Genomic DNA, 23,622 nt, shown 5'->3' on the forward strand with positions numbered 1-23,622 from the left:
CCCCACAGGGCATTTGCCACCATCCATGAGTCAGTATAGAGATAAAGTACTGGCCACTTTTCTCGTTCAGCAATGTCCAGGGCCAGCTGGATGGCTTTCACCTCAGCAAACTGACTCGATTCACCCTCTCCTCCAGCAGTTTCTGCAACTTGTCGTCCAGGACTCCATACAGCTGCCTTCCATCTCCGATGCTTTCCCACAATACGGCAAGAGCCATCAGTAAACAAGGCATACTGCTTTTCACTTTCTGACAGTTTATTATATGGTGGGGCCTCTTCAGCGCGCACCACCTCCTCCTTTGGTGACATTCCAAAATCTTTGCCCTCTGGCCAGTCCATGATGACTTCTAGAATGCCTGGACGACTGAGATTTCCTATTCGAGTTCGTTGTGTAATTAGTGCAGCCCATTTACTCCATGTAGCATCAGTTGCATGATGTGTAGAGGAGACCCTGCCTTTGAACATCCAGCCCAGCACAGGCAACCGGGGTGCCAGGAGGAGCTGTGCTTCAGTGCCAATCACTTCCGAAGCAGCTCGAACCCCTTCATAGGCTGCCAGTATCTCTTTCTCAGTTGGGGTATAGCTGGCCTCAGATCCTTTATATCCCCGACTCCAAAAGCCGAGGGGTCGACCTCGAGTCTCCCCTGGAGCTTTCTGCCAGAGGCTCCAGGTAGGACCGTTCTCCCCAGCTGCAGTTTACAGTACATTTTTTACATCTGGTCCGGTCCGGACTGGTCCAAGGGCTACTGCATGAACTATCTCGCGTTTAATTTGCTCAAAGGCTTGTTGCTGCTCAGGGCCCCATTTAAAATCATTCTTCTTCCGGGTCACATGATAGAGAGGGCTTACAATCGAACTGTAATTCGGGATGTGCATTCTCCAGAACCCCACTGCACCCAAGAAAGCTTGCGTTTCTTTCTTATTAGTTGGTGGAGACATTGCTGTTACCTTGTTGATCACATCTGTGGGGATCTGCCTACGTCCATCTTGCCATTTTATTCCCAAAAACTGAATCTCCTGTGCAGGTCCCTTGACCTTACTCCGTTTTATGGCAAAACCGTCTTTCAGCAGGATTTGGATTATTTTCCTCCCTTTCTCAAACACTTCTTCCGCTGTATCACCCCACACAATAATGTCATCAATGTATTGCAAGTGTTCTGGAGCTTGCCCCTGTTCCAGCGCAGTCTGGATCAGTCCGTGGCAAATGGTAGGGCTGTGTTTCCACCCCTGGGGCAGTCGGTTCCAAGTGAACTGGACACCCCTCCAAGTAAAAGCAAACTGTGGCCTGCACTCTGCTGCCAAAGGAATTGAGAAAAATGCATTGGCAATATCAATCGTGGCATACCACTTGGCTGCCTTTGACTCTAGTTCATACTGAAGTTCTAGCATGTCCGGTACGGCAGCACTCAATGGTGGTGTGACTTCATTCAGGCCACGATAGTCTACAGTTAGTCTCCATTCTCCATTAGACTTTCGCAGTGGCCATATGGGGCTATTAAAGGGTGAGCGGGTCCTGCTGATCACCCCCTGACTCTCCAGTCTACGGATCAGCTGATGGATGGGAATCAGGGAGTCTCGGTTGGTGCGATATTGCCGCCGGTGCACTGTTGTGGTCGCAATTGGCACTTGCTGTTCTTCAACTTTCAGCAACCCCACAGCAGAGGGATCTTCTGAGAGACCAGGCAAGGTGGACAGCTGCTCAATTTCCTCAGTCTCCAAAGCAGCAATACCAAAAGCCCATTGGTACCCTTTTGGGTCTTTGAAGTACCCTCTCTTGAGGTAGTCTATGCCGAGGATGCATGGAGCCTCTGGACCAGTCACAATAGGGTGCTTTTGCCACTCCCTCCCAGTCAGGCTGATTTCAGCCTCCAGCACAGTCAACTCTTGAGATCCTCCTGTTACTCCAGAAATATAGATGGATTCCACCCCTTGACAGCTTGATGGCATCAGGGTACACTGTGCACCGGTATCTACTAGAGCCTTATACTTCTGAGGTACTGATGTGCCAGGCCATCTGATCCACACAGTCCAGTAAATCCGATTGTCCCCTACCTCCACCTGGCTGGAGGCAGGGCCCCTATAATGGTCGTCACAGTGTTGGACACTTAAGTTGTGGTGAAAGGGATTATTCTTTGTTATCACAGGAGCTGGAGTAAAATCAGCTCTTCCATTCCATCTGGGAAACTGCTCACCAGAGACTGAAGCTGTAGCTCTCATGGGACGATCAGTCTTGGCCCTTGCTCCCCTCTTCAGTTCACTCACCCGTTCCTCCAAAGCTGAAGTAGGTTTTCCATCCCACTTTGTCATGTCTTCTCCGTGATCCAGCAGGTAAAACCATAGGGTACCCCGTGGCGTATACTTCCTGTATCTCCTCTCTTGAACAACAGGACGCCTTTTGTTAATAGCTGAGACGTGTGTTGGTACACGTGAGGAGCTGGATAAATCAGATAGATCGTCCCTCAATTGTTCGAGGTCCTGGGACAGTTTTTTCACAGCTGAGATGATGGAAGGGGTGAGATTGTCTTTGAACTCTCGGAGTTTATGAACCATTTCATCCACTGTTAGTGGTACTATGTCATTCCAGGTTACTGTTGCCAATGAATGGGCATATGATGACGGTGCATTCCGTGTAAGTTTTCGCCACATGGGTCGTGTACATTCAACTTCATCTGGATCTATAGGTGTATCCCCGTTATTCGGCTTGATGTGATAGAGCATCTCTACGATGGCCGATTCCCTCAGAGACTGGATGCCTTTGTCTATAGTATTCCACTTGGCCGAACGACTCGTAACATCGTCCTTGTACGGAAACCTTTCTTTCACAGCTGCCAAGAGCCGCCTCCAAAGGCTGAGGGACTTTTTCTCTCTTGCAATTGCTTTGTCAATTCCCCCTTCTCTAGCAAGTGATCCCAGCTGCTTGGCTTCTGTACCTTCTAGTTCGTGACCATCGGCCCCATTGTCCCAGCATCAGAGTAACCAGGTGATGATGTGCTCCCCTGGTTGACAGGTAAAATCTTTTCGCATATTCCACAGCTCGGTTGAGGTCCGAGGTCGAGAAGTTACCTCTTCTTCTTCTTCTTCGTCATGTGATGATGACTCCTGATCAGATTCTGGACCGGGCGGTGAATTCATTGGTTCTTCATCTCGCTTCACCCTTTTTGCCTCCTTTCTACTTGTTCTCTTGCGTACAGGGGCAACCGATATTGGTACAAAGTGGTCCTCTGGTTTGGCTGCAGTGATTATCACTGGGAGTGGTGTAGCTGCTGTGCTTGGAGCTGGGGTAACCGCGCTGTCTGTTGCAGTTGAAGTTTGAACAGCTGCTGTACTTGCCGCTGGGGTAGCTGCGCAGTTCATTGCAGCCAAAGTTTGAGTAGCGACTGTACTTGTTTCTGGGGGTGGTGTAGCTGCTGTGCTTGGAGCTGGGGTAACCGCGCTGTCTGTTGCAGTTGAAGTTTGAGCAGCTGCTGTACTTGCCGCTGGGGTAGCTGCGCTGTTCATTGCAGCCAAAGTTTGAGTAGCGACTGTTGCTTTGCCCTCAGATCCGCCGACATTCTTTTCCTTTTGAAGGTGCTGGATAGTGTTGAACAAGGCCCTATAAGCATAGGCCAAGCCCCAGCACGTTGCCATGATTTGTCCATCTCTGGTATGGCCAGAATGACCACACACCTCATTTAAGTGTTTTACTAATTCTTCTGGATTTTGTAGTTGTTCGGTAGTGAAATTCCAAAGTACTGGAGGGGCCCACTGACCTAGATACTTGCCCATACTATCCCACACACCCTGCCACTCATGGCTGTCCAGCCTCAGGGAAAATCTCTCGGTCCTCCTACATCGTCGTTTGACCCCAGACAAGACCCAAACCTGACTCTGCTTAACTCCTGAAATCAGTAGTGGGTAAAACACACTCTGTATGCGTGTTAGCATGGTGATTCCCATCACCATCAGCAAACAAGTCTCAACAGCATTAAAATGCCATTCAAAAAATTCAAAACTCTCAAATGTAAATGGTCTGGGGGGACGACTGGGAGGGTAAAAGAATGTCTCCTTCACAGGTTGAGCACCTGAGAAGGAGAAAAAAGATGTGTAATTGCTAAGCACCTCCATCATATACCTCCCAAAGTATAAAGGTGGTGACCACACTGGGAACATAAGCCAGATCAGTTTCATGATCAATGATTCTATTGCATTACAAGTCATTACCATAAAGTACAATGGGACAAAAACCTTAGCCCAAGCCCCACACTTGAAAAACACTAATACAGCAAATACCGGATGGAAGTAAGATACTATATACTGAAACTGTGAGATCAAGAGGAACAACCTTGAGAGCCAATAAATCAGCATTGTGACGAGTGACTATCAATCCAGTCAGATCTGTTCTTATCTCAACCCCTCGTGCCCCACGTTGGGCGCCAAAAAGAACTGTTGTGGTTTAAACCCAGTCAGGTAACTTGTTCACTCACTCCCAGTGAGTGGTACCGAGCTGACAACAATCAAGGTCCGTGTCCCCCCCCCCCCGCCACCGGGGTTCTCCCCCACTCCCGGAGGAATGGGGAGGAGGATCGAAAAAAAAAGTGCGACTCCCACGGGTTGAGACAAGAACAGTCCAGCAACCAATGTACAACACAAATCACCACCGCTACTATCAACTACAACAATGATAAGGGAAAATAACAAGGGAAGAGAATACGATACCACCGGCCAAGAGAACGAGTTCCACCCGGAAGCCTGTGTCCTTCCGGGTAACTCCCAGTCGCCCCCCACCCTGGGCATGAATTGCTGTGGTATGGAATACCTCCCTGGCTAGCCCGGGTCAGGCGTCCCGTCTCTGCTTCCTCCCGGCTTCCCCTCCTCCCTGGCAGAGCATAAGCCTCACAAAGTCCTTGGTCAGGGTAAACATCACTTAGTAACAACTGACAATATCGACTTCACCAACACTGTTCTCAGGCTGGAAGTCAAAACACAGCACTGTACCAGCTACCACAAAGGAAAAACATGACTGCTACTGCTGAACCCAGGACAAAGCTTGAAGTCACCATTTCTGCAGGAGACATAGCGCCTGCTCTGCAGGGGGATTTTGGGTGGTCTCTCCCCTTGTTCTTGAATCAGGCTGCTATACCATCAGAAATACAATATACAAAAAGAGGAGCCAAAATGGGACTCTGGGTGACTTTCAACTGGTTTTGTGAGTCTTTGAGACTGTATACAGCTTCATACCCATCTCCAATAGAAGGTTCTTTCAGGAGAATACAAGTCTGGCCTCTTTCTGTGTCTCAATCTCCTTGTACTGCTCCAGCATGTCTTCTATATTAAGGATGATGGAGGACACATTTCTGCCTGGTAATTTTGCATCCATTCATGGACAAGTGGTCTCATGAATCTGTCTGAATCAGCTTTTGAACTGCTGATACCATCTGCCTCCACAGAGCACAGGTGCTTAGGTATAAACTGCTTTCTGTTAACATGTATGCCTAAGTTCCATTTATAAGGCACTTGAAGAACACTTAAAAGATTAATAAAAGGAAAAAAAAATCTGCCAAAGGGCTTGACCTCTGCTGCAGAAAACAAACAGGGAAGTTATTGTAAGGTTTTCAGTGCCTTGTGACCATACCAGCTGCCTTTCAAATGGAGCTGAATGTGTCATATTTGACATCCAATTATTCCATATTTGCAACCAATGTTGTTTCGTATTTTAGACTTTTTCACAATAACGTTCAGTAAGGTGTAATGCTCAGCAACAGCTTTATGCCAGTAGTGAACTGTTAAGAGGCCACGGCAGTGGGAAGACAGAAGAGCAACCCACCTCTGCCTACAAGGAGAGCTGCCAGACCAAAAAGAAAGCATGCCATTACAACTTCTGCCACAAAATCTCTGCATGGAAAGCTGTGGAAGGAAAATCACTTCTACATAAATTATCTGCAAATGCAATGTATAGCACTGAAACATTTTTTCCACAGAAGTAGAAAAGAATCGAGAAAATCAATACTATTACTCCGTAATTCATTCAATTAATTACATATCTGTGTGTTCTGTATTACTGAATCTTCATTTCAGAGTAACTGATCAGCTCTAGTAACAATCGTACCAGGACCTGAAAGTCTATCCTCAGTTGTGCTCCAGAAATTGGCAAGGATCCTCCTACTGCTTCTTATCTCTACATGTAAATTATCCCTTAAGCCTTTGTATTTCCTTTACATCGTTTAGTATTAGTCCTCTATTTGGTCTTTTCCTCCTATGATATTAGTTGAACTAGGTTCATATCCATGAAGTCTTACTGGTAAAAACATGATAAAACTGTAGGGAAGCTATAAATTAATTAATGCTTAGTTTTAAAATAAAAACTACTTGCTAGCTTGTACAATACTACCACTTGGTTCAAATCACTGAAGTTCAATATATCACAAAAAAAGGTTAGCTGGAAATAAATATCCACCCAGCTTTCCTACTCTTACATTTTTTCCCTGTGAAGCAGCTTTCCAATCTCTATTGGTAAGAATCCCTTTCCTCAGGAAGTTTTACTAATAATTTTCAAAAAATGTTAGCAGGGGTTCCATAGCAACTGTTGATATGACTCAAAATGATTTAAGAGCAATCTTAGCAACCTTCTGTTGAGATACACTGTATACAGCCTCTCCCACTTAGCAAAATCCCACAATATGGCAAGAAAGATTTGTATGTCTAAGAATAGCTACATACACATTTTTCAAGATGACTGAGCCATAATGACTTAAATCCTCCCTATCACAGTTTCAGCAAGATGTGCATCTACAATACTACACCAGTGTGCTCTGTTCAGAGTTTTGAATCTTTCCCCTTTTTTAAATCACACCATTAACATCCCTGACATTTTAGAAATAATGTTTATTGATTTTTCTGTTAACACTGCTATAAATTCAGTGATGTAATGGACAGGATTATTGAAGCACTACAAAGAATATGTCTTCCAGATTCTTAACTAGATGTTTAAAAAGAGCGCTCTCTGGATTAATGTAGAAATAATGCAGTTCTGTGCTGTTATTTGGGTAGTTCAGGTTTGGTTGACTACTTCTTGTATGACAGAATGGACATACAACAGAGATGATATTACACCTACCTGCTAAGTTTCAAACAATACAAGAAAACCGCTTCATTCACGTGAAATTGAGAAATAAATGCTGAGGAGAAAAAAAAATCCCAAACCAGACACAGAATTCCTTATCACTCACTATTCTGAAACTTAAGATTGGTACTTTGTGGAACAGAGAACTTATCCCATCTTGTAGTAGTAGTAGTGCTATTAGTAAACGAGAACAGCTCTATTCACTGCAGATGAGGATTCAAAAAAAGGGTTGAGCAGTCTGGACCTGAAGATGCATATACAATCCAGAAAGAAACCTGCAGAATCACTTTTAATCCTCACTTGACTAGCACGGCTATCAACAGTCCACACCTTTTTATTTCAAGGTGAGCCTTTCAGCTAAGGCCTGAAGCACTGTGGAGGACCTTTTAATAGAGCACCACAGACAACAAAGATCTTCCATACTTAAAAATTTGTTCAAGGTTACAAAACAGCAGGAACACACCAAAGGAGAAATAAACTTTGAAGGAAAGTGTATTTGCAGAAATTATCTTTAAGGTCCCCTCCAACCCAAACCATTCTATGATAAATTACACCATTAGGTTTATCTTTTCTGCAGTGCCATGAAGGAGACACTCCTGAAGAAGTTTTATGAAAAGACAGAGTGGCAGAATAACACAATCAATGCAACCACAGGAAACTTTTGATTCTTAGGAAACCCAGAGTGTTTTTGCACCCTGATGGAAGCAGAATTCCTGACTGGCAGAAGATCTGAGCTACTACAATCCTGTGGATTACATCCTCAGTTAATATAATCCTTTGCACTGTCCTTACAAACTGCTCTATTTACAGTCAGTATCTAAATGCTCTGAATGTCTGTTTGAACATAAACAACTGAAATGCTATTTATTGTTGTCAAATCGACAACCAAGGTATTACACATGAAATGTGTCCCCTCCCATGGCTGGGGGGAGGGCCCTGCACATACACCTCTAAATCACATTTTGGTAACAGAAGTGAACTGAACAGTTTTTGCTAAAAAGGGCAGGACGGGGAAGGATGTAATGGCATATGTGTTCTATAACTTCCACAATCCTCCAGAGTCCTGTCTCACAGGTTGGTTTCTTTAGACTATTTCTGCAGGACCTTCAAGTCACCAAGCTTTCACTCTTGTTTTATTGGGCAGTTTTTCAACTGCTGAGCCTCCTGTAACAATGAAATTCGATTTCTATCCTTGGATGTTTGATTTCACATTCCATCATCACTAAGCATTGATTAAGCCTTAGCACATACTCTTGATTGTGTTTATGACTTTGTTTTCTCAGGGGAAGGTCAGGCTTTAAGACAACATCACACTGTTAGAAACAGAACTTCCGGCGATACTCAGTGCTGTGATCAGGTTCATTCATCAGCTTTTAAAATTCTCTTGATAGTTTGCTTCCATACAGGCAACAAATAACTAGGACATGGACTTGCACAAGGGGAAGAATCCAAACCAGACTTGAGCATGCCTGTTCAAGGGCTTGTATCTAAAATTCATAAAATTATTACTCAGCTTCACTGCAGCCTTAGAAATGCAAGTTTCTCACGAGTGTTGCCTCTCCCCATGGGAAAAAAGGGAAAAAAAGGCAAAACAAAATGTTGCAGAATGGCTCTAAGAGCAAGGCCATGGATCCTTAGAGGCTTTGTGCGAGCAAAGCAAGGTGTAGGCCTCACAGGTAACCAGACACCGGATGTGGGAGGAGAATGTGAAGGAAGCTGTGTAGAACTAACCAAAACTGTTCTGACTCGTAGGCGTGGCTAAACACCACGCGGATATAAGCGAAGTGCGCCACAAATGAAGTAGAAGTTTGCTTATCACCCATATTAGGTTGGCGTGTCTTGCTTCTCCTCGCTGCTTACAAATGGCGCCTGAACAGGGACCATGAACTACAGGGCCCCGGCTACCGGGGACCCGGAATACAGGGCCCCGGTTAGCGGGGACCCGGATTACAGGACCCTGAGTATCAGGGACCCGGAATGGCGAGTGAGCAGCGCCGGCGGCAGCGGCCGGGGAGCGTGGGCAATGCTGCTGTGGTGGCGTGACGGACCCGGGTGCTTGGACTAAGCGAAAGGGGTCCGTCGCTGGGGCGAACCAGACACTGCTGCGTCAGGAGGCCGATCCGGAGACTGAGGTTACAGGACAACTCAGAAGAAGACGATCTGGAAAAGGCCAGCCATGAAAATGGACCGAGAGGTAGCCCTGGACTTATTACAGTGCTTTTTATAAAAGCAGGGAACTGAGCCCTGAACTTTTTACAGTGCTTTTTATAAAAGTGGGGAACTGAGCCTGAGACTCTAAAGCAGCGAGCAGGTCTAGTGGCTGTAGGGAAGGCTAAGGGTTTTTTTGTAGATCCTAATACAGTTTTTGAGGAGAGTGAGTGGTGAAAGTTTGGTGATGAACTATTTGACTCAGTGCTTAATGATGATAAAACAGCAAAGAAACTCGGTAAACCACGGAGAGAAGTAATGAACTGTATAAAAAGATACAAGGCGGAAAAGAAAACTGCCGCGGTAGCAACGGAGAAACTAGGAACAGACGTCCCTGGTCGGTTGAAACCGGGCGAAGATTACAATTCGTTTCCCCCAGCTCGCGGGAGCACAGGGTTTCCCCCCCCCCTTCCTTTTCTCCCCCTCCATCAGAAGGTGCCGCAGAGGAGCTGTAACCCCTGCTCCCCCACCACCCCAGTTCCGAAAGTAGGGACTTTGAAAAGGACAGAGAAAGTACATTAGAAGGGATACGCATGATGAATGTCGAGGAAGCTGAAAGGAAGAGGGTGGTGCCTCGGCGCCGGATCGATTGCGGCGCCACTGTGAAGCACACAGTAGAAAATAGAGATCATGCGCTAGCGGGAGATTTAAAGGAACTGCGAGCCTCTCCAACCCCCTACGCCCTAGAGTGGAAATTTTTAACTCAGTTATGGAGGAGCCAGATCTGCAGATGGCTACATACCGAACGAGATACATCTGATAAGAAAGACAGCTGCGAGCAACAGAGACCCTGAGTTCAGCCCAGGATCAGCCCCCGAATCCCCTGAATCCGAGCCAGATTTATATCCTCTGCTTCCAGACCCTGACTCTTCGTCTCCCGGGTCGGTCTGCTCAGACTTACTGGCCCTGGAGACGCTCAGTTGTAACAATGGGTAACCAAAGATGCGATCATTACTGGTGAATTTTCTGCAATGGGCATCTTTGCATATCCTGTGTTTACTACACAGCAGGGGGCTAAAGAGTGGGAAGCTCTTGATCTCAAAATAGTTAAGGAGGCCTGGCAAACGGTGACCACGTATGCGTTAAAATCCTCTTATACTCAAGCTGTATATGTTATGATTTTTTCTTGCAATTGACAGGGGGAGCCCATACAGTTTCTCTGTGATACTCATGCACTAGAAGTTGGTAAATATAAGTATGTCCAGGTTTCTATCAACCCCTGGAGACCTCTGTAGATACTGCTGGCCACTTCTTCCAGCACAGGCTGGCCACCTGTGTCGGAAGGAGTGTGCATTTTGGTCAGTATAAAAGCCCAAGCCTCATACGATGTGGGGGAGGCAGAGCCTCTGCCGGGACGCCCGCTAAGGTTAAGCCTGCCACCTCGCACTGCAATGATGCTTCTCGGAGCTGGTTTGCTGTTAGTCTCCACAGGGTCCTTTGTGCCACGTTCTGTACGTGGAACTGTAGTGGGAGTAATGATTGTCTGGATTTTGTGCTTCAAATATTGTAGTTGTGCGGCGTGTGCTTGTGGGATCCCATACATGTGTGTGTGTGTGTGTGCTGAGGGCAGACGGTGTTCTGTGTATTTTTCTTGTTGTTGGGTTCATGTAAAAGCTTTCAACAGGTAGCTGTTTAACATTTCGGGCATGAAAGGGTTAACATAAAGGTGTGGTTGCTGGCGGGTATTTATGGTTGCTGCTGAAGCAGGCAGGCCGCTATAGTTGCTGCCTAGCAGGACGGCTTTTGCAGGGATTAAAAAAAAAAAAAAAAAAAAAAGGAAGGGGGGGGGCTAGAGGGAGAGTAATGATGCTGCATTTAACATGTCTAACCTGTCTACTTCTCAAGAACTGATAACGTGGGGGAGGGGGTATACTTGTGTCCTCCTGCCTACAGGTCCATGGCAACTGCCTGCAAAGTTTGTGAAGCCCTGCCATGAGCTGGACAGACGAATGGATAAACCTGATGCCTCAGCTACAGGAGCTGACCGTGAATACCTCAAGCAGAATGAGATAGAGGAAGAGAAAGAACAAATAACTGCAAAACATCACTTGGGGGCAACTGAAAAGTAACATCCTGAATATGTGTGCTTGTAAAGTAGCTATTATTAGAGGTTGTGATTTTGTGCATAAAACCACCTGTATTTACTAGCTAGTTGCTAATAAGAAACTACACCTTGTATTGTATAGATTTGTCACTTGTAAAAGAGATGTTAGAGTATGGAAATTTGCAGTAGCTGCTAGAAAAATGCTAAGGCAAAAGCTAGAAAGATTTTAATACTATGGTAGTGTTATAAAGCAGGTAATGGAACAAATTAAGAGGGTGGGAGAATTCCACTGGTAAGAAATTTCTTTGGCTAGTCCCTCACTGCCATCAGCATCTTCAACATGCTGCTGCACCCTGTAATAGTTACTCTGCTAATGTAAATGTGTGTGTGCCTTGCTGTAGTAGCGACTTGTTACTGGATAAAACAAAAGGGGGGAGATGTGGAGACAGTGTTCTCACAGGAGAATGCATAAGTGGTACATAAACTTTGAATAATCCTGAAAGATACAGCAAGGCCATGAGAGGCCCGAAGAAGCTTAAGCAAGCAAGATAAGAGGCTGGAATTCACCAAGTTAATGAGAACTGTGGACTGTTGGCAAGCTTTCAAGGTTGAGTTCTCACACCTGTGTTTAACCAATTATATGTTAGTCACTAAGGGTCTTCAAGGCACGTATCCAATCATAATATGCCAAATCACTGCAAGTGCTTCAGCCGGGGCCCTGGCTCAACTAAACAGACTGAGTTCCTGAGTTGCTAAGCAGACAAATGCTACACCAAAGGCAATTTCTGATTTGTTGTTTGATGTTGACTCTGTAAGACATGCAACACTGCAGAACCTTTTGTTGTTGGAACAGGGACATGGATGTGAAGAGTTTGATGGAATGTGTTGTATGAATCTTTCTGGTCATTCTAATTCGATACATGCACAGCTGAAAACCCTGGCTCAGCTTACCCAGCAATTGCAATGACCTAGGGATAACTAAATGGTTGTCCTCATGGGGCATTACAGGTTGACTTAAAACACTACTATTTGAAGGACTGTGCTTATGTATCATTGTTATTTCAATCATTGTAGTTGTTAGACTTGCTTACAGTTGTGTGATGAAAACAAGTGAACAGAATGACCCACAATGTTTTGCTCGCACAAAAGAAATAGGGGGGAATTGTTGCAGAATGGCTCTAAGAGCAAGGCCATGGATCCTTAGAGGCTTTGTGTGAGCAAAGCAAAGTGTAGGCCTCACAGGTAACCGGATACCGGATGTGGGAGGAGAATGTGAAGGAAGCTGTGTAGAACTAACCAAAACTGTTCTGACTAGTAGGCGTGGCTAAACACCATGCGGATTTAAGCGAAGTGCGCCACAAATAAAGTAGAAGTTTGCTTATCACCCATATTGGGTTGGCGTGTCTTGCTTCTCCTCGCTGCTTACAACAAAAAACAAAAAAAACACCACACACACACACTTTCCTGTCACTGGGCACATGCATAAACGTTTTGAAAGGGTGATCCATTTACAGCCTATGCCCTGACAGAACTCCAAGAGTGTGTCTACAACAGCAATGCAGGCAGCCTGCAGGCATTCATGCAGCATGCCTGCTGAAGCAGGCCTTGCACACACATACTGGAAAGAATCACAGAATCAAAGCTGGCTTGGGCTGGAAGGGACCTTAAAGTTCACCCAGTTCCCACCTCCTGCCATGGGCAGGGACACCTTCCACTAGACCAGATTGCTCCAAGCTCCATCCAGCCTGGGCTTGAACACTGCCAAGGATGAGGCAGCCACAGCTTCTCTGGGCAACCTGTGCCAGGGCCTCACCACCCTCACAGGGAAGAACTTCCTAACATCTCATCTTAATCTCTCCTCTGCCAGGTTAAAGCCAGTGTAAAGACAAACAGGAATGCAGTTACACCTCCCCTTTACTCTACAAGCACACAGAGAACTTACCTGAGACACAAGAGACCTAGACTGAAATTTCTTTTCTGCTTTAGAGTAGATGTCCTGACTTCCAAGAAGACTAGTTCACCACTGACCTACACAGTATTCTAAGGCAGGAATGCTTCATTTCCTCCTGTTGGAAGTCATTCCACTTTGTAGACCCATCACGGCAAAGAAAGGATGAAAAATTACTAGTGTCTTCCCCCCCCCCCCTTTTTTTACCCAATCTGGTAAATATTATACTATTTTTAAACAAATTTGGGAAATAAATAGGTGTCTTTACCTTCTAATAGGTGACTGTACACATCACTAATCCAGTACCACTTCACACTCTCTGCAGAAAATAATGGCTCAACCGAATGTGGAGGCTATACTACTGTCCTTGATGCAGGTACTTCAAAATAGGCTTGGAGCACCTAGCCATACCAGGATGAAAACTCATGCACTGTCAGTGCAGGTACCCTATGCTCATTCCACACACAAAAAAAGAGGGCTTCAATAACTCTTATCTCAGCAACTTTTCCCAGATAATCAGTCATTTTATAGGTAGAAAAAACATCAACATGGATTACTAGGACAGCTGACCATCTCTGTTTATTTTTTTAATTTGTATTTTTAAATACTTTAACTATTAAAGTTTGGCCATTAGACATTAAAACCTTCAAAGCAGCTTTACTGCTGTATGCAATAATGCATACAGCTTATATGGAAGTGCATATATATTATCTGGTAAAGTTATTATGCTCTTAAACCTTCATGATTACCAGGCCATAAGTTTGAAAAGTGGGTTATTAAAAATTATATGAAAAAATGTGATAATTCTCAAGTACTTATGGCCACTGTATTTCTAACTTCTACAGCAAGGACCTACCTAATACCACATAGTCTGACGACAGAAGTTCCAGCTTCAACTATGAAGTCGCCTTCGGCTGCTTCACATCTTTTCATCTACCCTGGGAGAGATTTCCAAAATGATAAAAGGTAAAATGTAACCTTTACATATTAACTATGTTTTAGCTGGCCTTTGTTTTATAAATTCCTGGTTGTGAAATCATGCACTACCATGTGGCAAAATATGTACACATTTATCATCAGAAAGATTTCTTTCCCTTTGTTTCATTTGTATTCTTTACTCTCTGTTCTTCATTTTTGAACCTTTTCCCTATTCTGCTGGTTTTTTCCTTTCAAAATGCCTCAGCATTCAGCATTTGACCATGGCACTTTCAGACTGCTGCCAGCTTAGCTGTGCCTCTAGAATATCATACCTGGATATTAGTGTGGTGGATCTGCCGCTCCGTTACTACAAAGAAGGACTTTCATATTTGAGTTGGTTTACACAATGCCATTATGTATTTATCTAAAGCTCTACTGGACATCTCTGTCAAGTATCAAAGCACACTGGAGAGAAATACATGCCTCTTGATGTCATCCATTACCACGATGACATGATTATTCTTTTGCCAAGACTTTTCTTTCCCTCTACTGTAACTTTCTTTTAGCTGGAGACTTCTGCCTGAGTTTTTGGAGAATGTGTCTTGGTTTTGTTTTACACTATTAACTGAAATGTTCTCAAGAGCCTTAGAGTTATCTTTATATTCATCTATTTTCAGCTTCTCCCACCTAGCACTCTTCCAAACATCTAGATCTTTTATGTGCTCTTATGACTGATAGATAACTGGCTTAGTAAGTACTTTTAAAAAGCAATGCAGGCAGGAAAACACCAGGGCTGGGAGGCTGAGGAGCCCAGAAGGTTACACAGCAGGGTAATATGGAGGATGCAGGGCTGGGATTCCATCCATCATGTATCAAGCTGAACAGGAAAATCCAAGTAAGGGACAACTGAGTAAAGCCCTGCTTACAGTTCAGGACAAGCTATAAAGACTTGGAAGGGAGCTTCTTGGAAAGAGTACATTTCTTGAATCCATTGATTCAAAAAGATGAAGAGACTTTCTTTCATGTAGATTGTAGAGAAATGCAACTAATACACAGGGTATCCTCAAACGCACCCACCAAGTTACAAGTAAACTATTCAGCAACGTCTGCAATTCCACTTCTGACTCTTCATAAAAAGAAGTTAAAATAACAGTAGGCAATGGTTCTGAAATGCAATATAATCCATAAATAATCCTTAATTTTGCTGTCATTTCAGATTTAAACTACTTCCAGCTCACACAGACCTTACCAGGTGTGCTAAACTGATGTCATTATAAGCCATTAGGAAATACTTACAGAGACCTGTAGCAACATTTAGAAGTTTTGTTAAACAGCTGTGTGTTATAATTGATTTGTAGTATTTAAAACAGCTAAAGCAAGTTGCCACCGGATGTAGGAAACGGATGACTGAAGACTCTAGGGAGATTTAACTCCGAAGAAAGCCAATCATAGGAACTTCATTTGAGCCTTTTAAGATTATTACTAGAGGAAGTGCAATTAAATCATCACCATTTATCAATTATCATTATAAAATACTATGCAACCTTATCATGTTAATTTATTTATGAGAAGGTAACTAGTTGATTTTTGCTTTTTTGCAGTAAGAATAATCTAGTCAGCACAAATATCTGAAGATTCTTTTTCTGAAACTGAGTGTGGCTTTCCACAATAATCAAGAATAACTACAGAAAGTTCAAATTTTACCTAAATTTGTTTTTTTGGCAATATAATGGCAAAAAAATTAAACTGTTTGGAGTTTAGGCAATGTCTCAGTTCCTGATCTCATACATTTTACCAAAGAGACTATAAGCCAAAATACAGTTGTATCAAAAATGTGCACAGGCATGACACCAGTATTTCCTTAAATACATTGGATATAAGTCCCAAATTATTAGTGTGAATCCTGGACCTGTGAGAAAAGAAGGCAGTATGACTTTCTTTTCCTAACCTGCCAAATATTGAATCAAAGTGCAAAATTGGCCCTAGTTAAAAGGTAAGTAACATGCACGGCCAACGGAAAACTTGGATTTTCTTCCCACGGATGGATTGTTTGTAGAATTTTCAATCTGTAACTGTTTGAAGCAAAACCCTAAACCTTTTCTCTCTGCTGTTCATCTGTACTGAGACTTCAAGCCTGATTTGGTGAGTTTGCCCAGTGACTTGTATTATACGATCTGTGTCCCTGCAGGCAAAGCCTAACCCACATAACAAAATGGGTCAGCACAAAAGCAGGAAGGAAAGAGAAGGCTGTATTTCAAGTCAGAACCCTGAATTGAATGCTCTTTTTCTCCTAGACCTAACTCTTGCTTTGATCTGCGGCTTGCCAGCTAGTGCTTACAGTATGTTTACATTATCTTTCATAATTCTTTGAGAATACTCTGGGGTTTACTGCTATTTGTATTTGGACTGGCACATGCATCTCTCAGCGTACAGAGGGATGTGTTTGTTGCACCAGTGGTTGCTGGCAATGAGTATGTGATAGTGTTGACACTGCTGCATGTACTAGTGCTTTCCTCAGCTCTGATTCAGCTCCAGAAATGTATGCTTCTATCAACCACACATTCCTTTGTCTTCTTATCATTTGGCTCAATAACCACAGGCAAACGTACCCTCCCTGGTGCCGTTTTGCTTTCATCTAAAATTAAAACTGTAGACCTCTTAAAGCCGATTTCCCAGAGGCTTTCTCTTGCAGACATGTGGGAAAGTATATTTCCAATCCAGGAATACAGCTGGGGCCTCTGGACAAAGTTCAATACTGATGTAAAGCACAATAAGCTCACTGACAAGTGGAATTCAACCACCTTAAGGCACAGGTACATGGTATTCAGGAAGACGGAGGACATGAAATAGTGTAGAAAAAGAAGTAAAGTAATTCCAATTTACGTAGTGGCACTGCTGGAGGATCTTAACTTCTCTGGCTTCTGCTACCTGCCAGCAGTTCCAGTATTGTGCTCTGTGATGAATAGTTTAACTTATTCTGTAATCCCCTTATTTAATGTAAACTCACACTGATGTTATATTCAACAGTTTCTTTGCTGCTATAACCTTTGCTAAGTTCTCCAAAACGCTTTTTCTTACATCTTAGCGTGTGTTTTGCCACTGGTCTCACATTGGCTGAACCACCTCTGGAGCAGTGTCACAGGTTCAGCATTCCACACATTTTACCACCCATAAAATCTGTTTTTGCAGGCCTTTGTGTGTATGTGTCTCACACACATATCTAGTTATTAGATGCAGGACAGTTTTACATTATTATTCCTTCAGAGGCAAAAATAATCATAGAATCATAGAATGAACTGGGTTGGAAAGGACCTTAAGATCATACAGTTCCAATATAAACTATCCACAAGCCAGAACAGCTCAGCTGGGAAATACCAGAGATGTCAGCCCTAAAGGATTCCTAGCATCTGACCACAGGGATACTGATCTCTGTCAACTAGGAATGGAAGAATGCAGATGCAGTGAAGGCAAAATTACCTGAATTCTCTGCCTCTCCATCATGGTTGAAAGCCCAGCTGGTAACTCAGAACCACACAGCAGCTCACTCCCTCCCCCACCTTCTTCCCCCCAGTTCCCAGAGGGATAGGGAGAAGAACTGTAAGAATGTAACTCCCACAGGTTGAGATAAGAACAGTCCAGTAACCGAGGTATAACACAAATCACTACTGGTGCCACCAGTAATAATAATGATAAGGGAAATAACAAGGGAAGAGAATACAACCGCTCACCACCTGCCAACCGATACCCAGCCCGACCTGAGCAGCGATCTCATAGTTTCTATACTGGGCATGACATGCTGTGGTATGGAATACTCCTTTTACTAGTTTGCATCAGGTGTCCTGTCTCTGCTTCCTCCCAGCTTCCCATGCCCCTCCTCGCTGGCAGAGCATGAGACTGAAAAAGTCCTTGATTAGTGTAAACATTACCTAGGAACAGCCAAAAACATAGGGGTTACCAGTGTTGTTCTCAGGCTAAAGTCGAAAATACAGCACTGCACTAGCTACTGAGAAGGAGAAAAATGATTGCTACAGCTGAACTCAGGATACTCTCTATGCAGAAACATACCTGAAACTTCAGATATAAATCATAAAACTTTACTGAAAAATCTGAACTTTCTTGTGCAGATCAGTTATCTGCTACCATTTTACATTATTTTGTTAAAACCTCTCTCATCTTCATTCTGCATTAGACAAGTCAGGTAATTGATGTTTTATGTAAAAATGCGTGTAGCAAGAATCTGAAAACTTGCACCTGGAATTCAGATATGCATAGCAAACATCAGAAAATCAATGCTTGTTAGGTTCTCAGGGAGCTATTATAATGTAAGTAATAGTCCATGGTGGCAAAAACATGAATTCTGCTTGTGTTCCTATGACTGAGTACCATTGACAAACAGGCGTCCTGTAATTAAATTGTATTAGCTGAATTAAGGAAACACCTGCAGAACTCAGTTGAGGCTACATCCCTGTTGTGCCAGCTGTGCGGTAAGAGACCTGTATACCTGGAACAGCTAAACCCAAAAAGTCAAGGAAGGAAAGGGAAGGAAAAAAGGACACATTAGTATCTTTGATGATAAACAATTCACACCTGGAAGGTCTCTATTCTTTGTCCAAACTTGCACTGGAGGCCTGGAGCTGGAAGAAGAAACCACAGGAAACAACTCGGCTCTGAAACATTTCTGACTCTTCCTTGAGGCAAGTGTGGCCATTTCCAAGACAGCCATCATCACAAGTCTGGAAAGAGCTGCTGAAATGCTGTGGTGACTTTAAAACCACTTTAAATAAAAGTGAGTTGAATAGCTCTAAAAGAAGTCAGTGATATCACATTTCTGCTTCCTTTTGTAAAACACAGCATCCATTAGCTACTGATTCTTAAGGACTTTAGTTGGCAATAACTTACCATTTGGTTGAGAGAACAATTTTTTCTCTCCTTCAATCCTAAGGACTGCAAGTCTATTTAAAATTGAAAACTACAGTGTTTTTTACCCATTTGACTCACAGACAATCTGTGAAATGTTACACTAGTATATATTACTTACACAAGTAAGTCTACTTTTGTATTTACCCAAATCCATGATTATTCAGACATGGCCTGATGTTTTCAGGCCTGGCTTTGGAAAAGTATTTTAAGTGAGATACATTAAGTCTTATATGGTGAACACTTACACATCTTTCAAATTCAGGGCTAAAACTATTGTTGGTAGCTGTAGCTCAGCACAACCTCAGGCTTTTATGTATTCCACTTGTGTCCAGGAAGGGAATAAGACTACTGAGGATTCAGGCACATATTGCATTCATCAGTTTTGTAAAGGACCAATGGTTTCTCACCTGCTGTGTAATAGTGTCCCAGGGCCCCTCCTGCAGACGATCCTGGTAACATGCATGAACACTTCTCCATATTTCACCCAGAGTTAAAGGTCTTCCGTCTGTGGAGGGGGAGAAACCACCACCCAAAGTCAAAGCTTTTAATCATGCTGTATCTTTAATGCAGAATAGCAAAATCTGAAAATACAGATTACCATGAAATAGATGGAAAAATAACAGCAAAACAGTCCCTCCTGGACCCATAACTCCGAAACCACATTGTTTCAATGCTGACTGAGGGTGCATATAAAACTACCCTGATTCCCTCTGCAGCCTTCCTCTCTGTCACCTGAGAGCAACAATTCTGTTTGTAAGGTGTGAAGTCAAACTGATTTTGTAAAATAATGCTTGGGTAAGATAAATTCAAAACCACAAAATAATATCATGAACAGCTATTCCACTGTAAATACGTGCAATTCACACTGAAAGAGTGGAAAAAATCTGCAAAATTCTGCTAACAAAGTTTACCACAATTTGGTAACCCACATGCCCATATTTTTTTCTTGAGCAGCATTTATATAGCATTGTTGCATCAGGTTTTTATCTGTGATATTAGAATTATGCCAAAGATATTAGTGTCAACCTCTTGGAAAATAAGCATGTCAATTTTTTCCTGAATTTTTGTTTTTGGCAAAGAGCAACAGAATATTTTTATATACTTTCAGTAAGTGGCTCCATCCTAGTATTTATTAGGTGTCAGAAACCATTATTCTGTCATAAATAATTTTATTCTACTAACATTTTCATGTCTCTAAAATGAAGATTTATTCACCCAATTAACATTTGAATGCCATGTTTAGATATAACTTAAAACCAGCTGCCTACAGCCTCTGCTTTATCTTATTTTCTGCACATCTTTATAAAAAAAGCACCAAACTCTGAATTTACAAAATTCTGCACCATACAGCAGAAGCATGTGGCAATTAATGTATCTGATGGGGTAACAGCTTATAAACTTGCTGTACTATGCCATCCTCATGAACATGAGACTACTTAAGCTGTCATGCCCTATGTCTTATGGTGGCAGACACCAGAACTATGCTGGAGATAGTCTACATTTCTAAGAAATTTATTACAAGAATGCAAGTTAAGTTTAGAAAGATGTATTTATGCTCAGATCATCTGTGTGCAGGTAATAGCAAGATGCTGTGCATACTTATAATTCTCTGTTTTCTATTCACCCTGCAAAAAGAATCCAGAGAAAGCCCAAATGTAACATCTACAACAACATACATTCTAATGCAAGATTTGATATGTCATTCTGTATTTTGTTCTGTACACCCTTCTTTGTGAATTTTTAAAACAAGCAAATTCAGACTGTACATATGGAATGGATTTTACTCTGACCCTTACCATTAATCTCATTTACAGAAACAATCACGCATTAATCATAGTTAAAATTGAGTTTTGTCTTTATTACTTCATGTATGAGAAGCAGTTTATCTTCAGTCCTATTTCAGTATAAATTATTTTAATTTCAGCAAAAAAATACAAATACATCCAATCCAGAAGTTTCACTTCACATTGAAGTGAGATCACAGACAGTAACTACATAGCAATTGCAGTGTTTCACATAGGTATAAAAAATTGACCTGGGCATTCTGATAATGCACTTACATATTGAAATACGCTTGGATTTAAATTTCCCTAAGTTTTTAATCCTCTGCACTATTTTAATACAATTCACTAAGCTTTAAATGAGTTTTGAATGGAGTGTGTTTTTTAAACTGAATAAGCTTTCACACATGCTCCCAAGAAGTGTATTCCTGTAAACTCTTATTTAACTGACTAGCTGACTTTTCTAGATGATGGAAGGCCAAATGCAGCAGGAAAAGAGTAAGTTATCAATACTTAAAATGGATGAGAAGTTCAGCTACAGAGCTAGGAACTCAAGACCCCTGCAAAAGGAGACGCAGTGGATGGGTAGTTTCCCCATCCTCTTTTGCAGGATGAAGACCTAAAAGTCTGATGTTTTCTCATAATAAATAAATAAATAAATAAATAAATAGATAAATAAATAAATAAATAAATAAAAAAGGAGAGAAAAAGAAGAAAAAAAGAAAGAAGAAGAAAACAAGGAACAAGAAAAAGAAAAGTCAAAGAAAAACCCCAAGTGTGGTAAGATCTTAAAATGACTAACAGAAGGACTATCTGTTAGAAAGCATCTGGGGAGGAAGAAGAATAGTTTTTACTTTTTGCAGTCTATTTTGGGTTTGTTGCTGTTTCTGTGTCAGAAGGTAAGTGTGGACAATAAAACTCATTTCAGGTAGCATCTAGGTCTGTGTTTCATATTTCAGAACTTCTGTGTGAATTCGGTCATCTGTTTAGGGTAATATAAGTGAACTCATTTTATTCACAAGTTCCCAGGTTTGCATAAAACATGAATCTGTATTCTTTGGACACTCTGAGACCCCTTTTTCCAAGGCTGCCAGTATTCACATGTTTAGCAGCCCACTGAGACCTCAAATATCCAGCTGGGGTGGCACAGCAGTCTGTAAGTGTTGCTGCTAGCAACAAGAGGCCACTGTGGTACCTGCTGAGCCAAGCAGCCTTTCTGTTTCTTGTTTTATTCTTTCCCGTGATGGAGCTGAACTCAAAAAGTTCAGCCAGAAAAAGAAGGCAGCATCAGCATCAAGCCAAGAGAAGTGGCAGGAAAGGAAGGCAAAGGCTTGAGATTCACCCAGCAATACATTTATTCATCATCCACCCACGACAACACAGATGCTGAGGTGCCTGCAGCTTGTCCCAAGTCTCATCCCAAGTCTAGCTGGCAGCAGGTATGCAAACCAAAGTGAAAGCTTGTGGTTACATGTACATTTTCTATCATTCAGCCCATTAAATAATGACAGAGGGTGAAAGAAAATGTGTATCACAAAGCAACAGCTGCTTGTGAGTCATGCCAGATTTACTGTACTTTTGTCCAGAGCTCTTGCCGATAATGCCACAAATCTGGCATGTAACACATCACCAGCTCATCAGTACTAACCCCAGGCTCAGACAGAATGAACCTGACATGTACCTAGCAAGAAAGACCAAAAGAACATGGGCAGTAGCCAACTAAGATTTTTATTAAGAGAAAGGAGATAAAGGATAGGAGTCAAGCACTCCAAACTATGGGGTTTGTCTCTGCCATAATTATGGGCTCCATCAACCAGTTCATCCGTCTTAACAGTCAGGAAAGAGTAACTACAGCCTTTCTACCACACACTCAAATTTTTATTATTCAAACTGTCCAGACTATGACAACCTTATTCTGAGAAAAGCTCCTTGATGGTCCACTTGGGGTTAACTCACTTAGGTCACCCAAGTAAGAAACAGTTACAAAGCAGATGGTTGAGTGCCCCCACACAGCAGCAAGGTGCAGCATTAAGACTACATATGAGTTGCAGATCCCAGCTGACTTAGCACCTTAATTTCTGCAAAGAGCAGAAATTTCTTAAGCATACAAATTTCATATCCATTTTCAGAGAAAATTTTCAGGCTTCCCAAGTTGATGTATTCTGTTTTCTTGATGTTTACTGCGGGCTTTTAATAATTTCCTGGATTTCCATTTAAAGGTTATTTGACACTTCTGGTGAAACAGTGCACAAATCATTTTGAGGCTTCATTCTGGCACGCCTTCCAAAGAAACACTCTTAAGAAAACATTGCCACAAAAGAAAAAAATACCCTTACACCTTAGGAGAATATCTGAGTATACAAATTATTCCATTTTATTTCTGTCCAAGGCCACAATAAAAGTTCATATGGGACACGGCCTTAGGAAGAGCTATCTTTGTGAGAAAGGATACAGTGGTTGCATGCTTCCGAGTTCAGGGAGTAAATTCATACTCTGGAAAGAGCATCAGTGAAGGCCCAACATGGTTATGAGTACAGAATGTCACCCCTTCAGGGCTGGAGGAAGTTACATTACCTTTACAAGCTTCCTCTCTCTATAACTACTGATTAGCATGTTTTTTTGTTGGCAGAGATCTATCTGCATGTCAGAGAGCTAGATGTATTTTGAGCAGGTCAGCATGAGAATCCCATTACTTCTCTGTTTTC

The 23,622-nt window shown here is 42.5% G+C and overlaps 1 protein-coding gene across 1 annotated transcript in view; it reads right to left on the reverse strand.

Moving 5' to 3' along the window:
- The window catches only part of ATG10 (autophagy related 10), a 91,819-nt gene that overhangs the window by 14,609 nt on the left and 53,588 nt on the right, over positions 1-23,622 (reverse strand). The window contains exon 5 of the mRNA XM_062613893.1: positions 19,544-19,641. Coding sequence (XP_062469877.1) covers positions 19,544-19,641 — 98 coding nt within the window. The remainder of the gene's footprint in view (positions 1-19,543; positions 19,642-23,622) is intronic.

Source organism: Pezoporus occidentalis, unplaced genomic scaffold (genome assembly GCF_034315485.1).
Source record: "Pezoporus occidentalis ecotype Australia unplaced genomic scaffold, CSIRO_AGI_Poc_V1 ctg170, whole genome shotgun sequence".
NCBI lineage: Eukaryota > Metazoa > Chordata > Aves > Psittaciformes > Psittacidae > Pezoporus > Pezoporus occidentalis.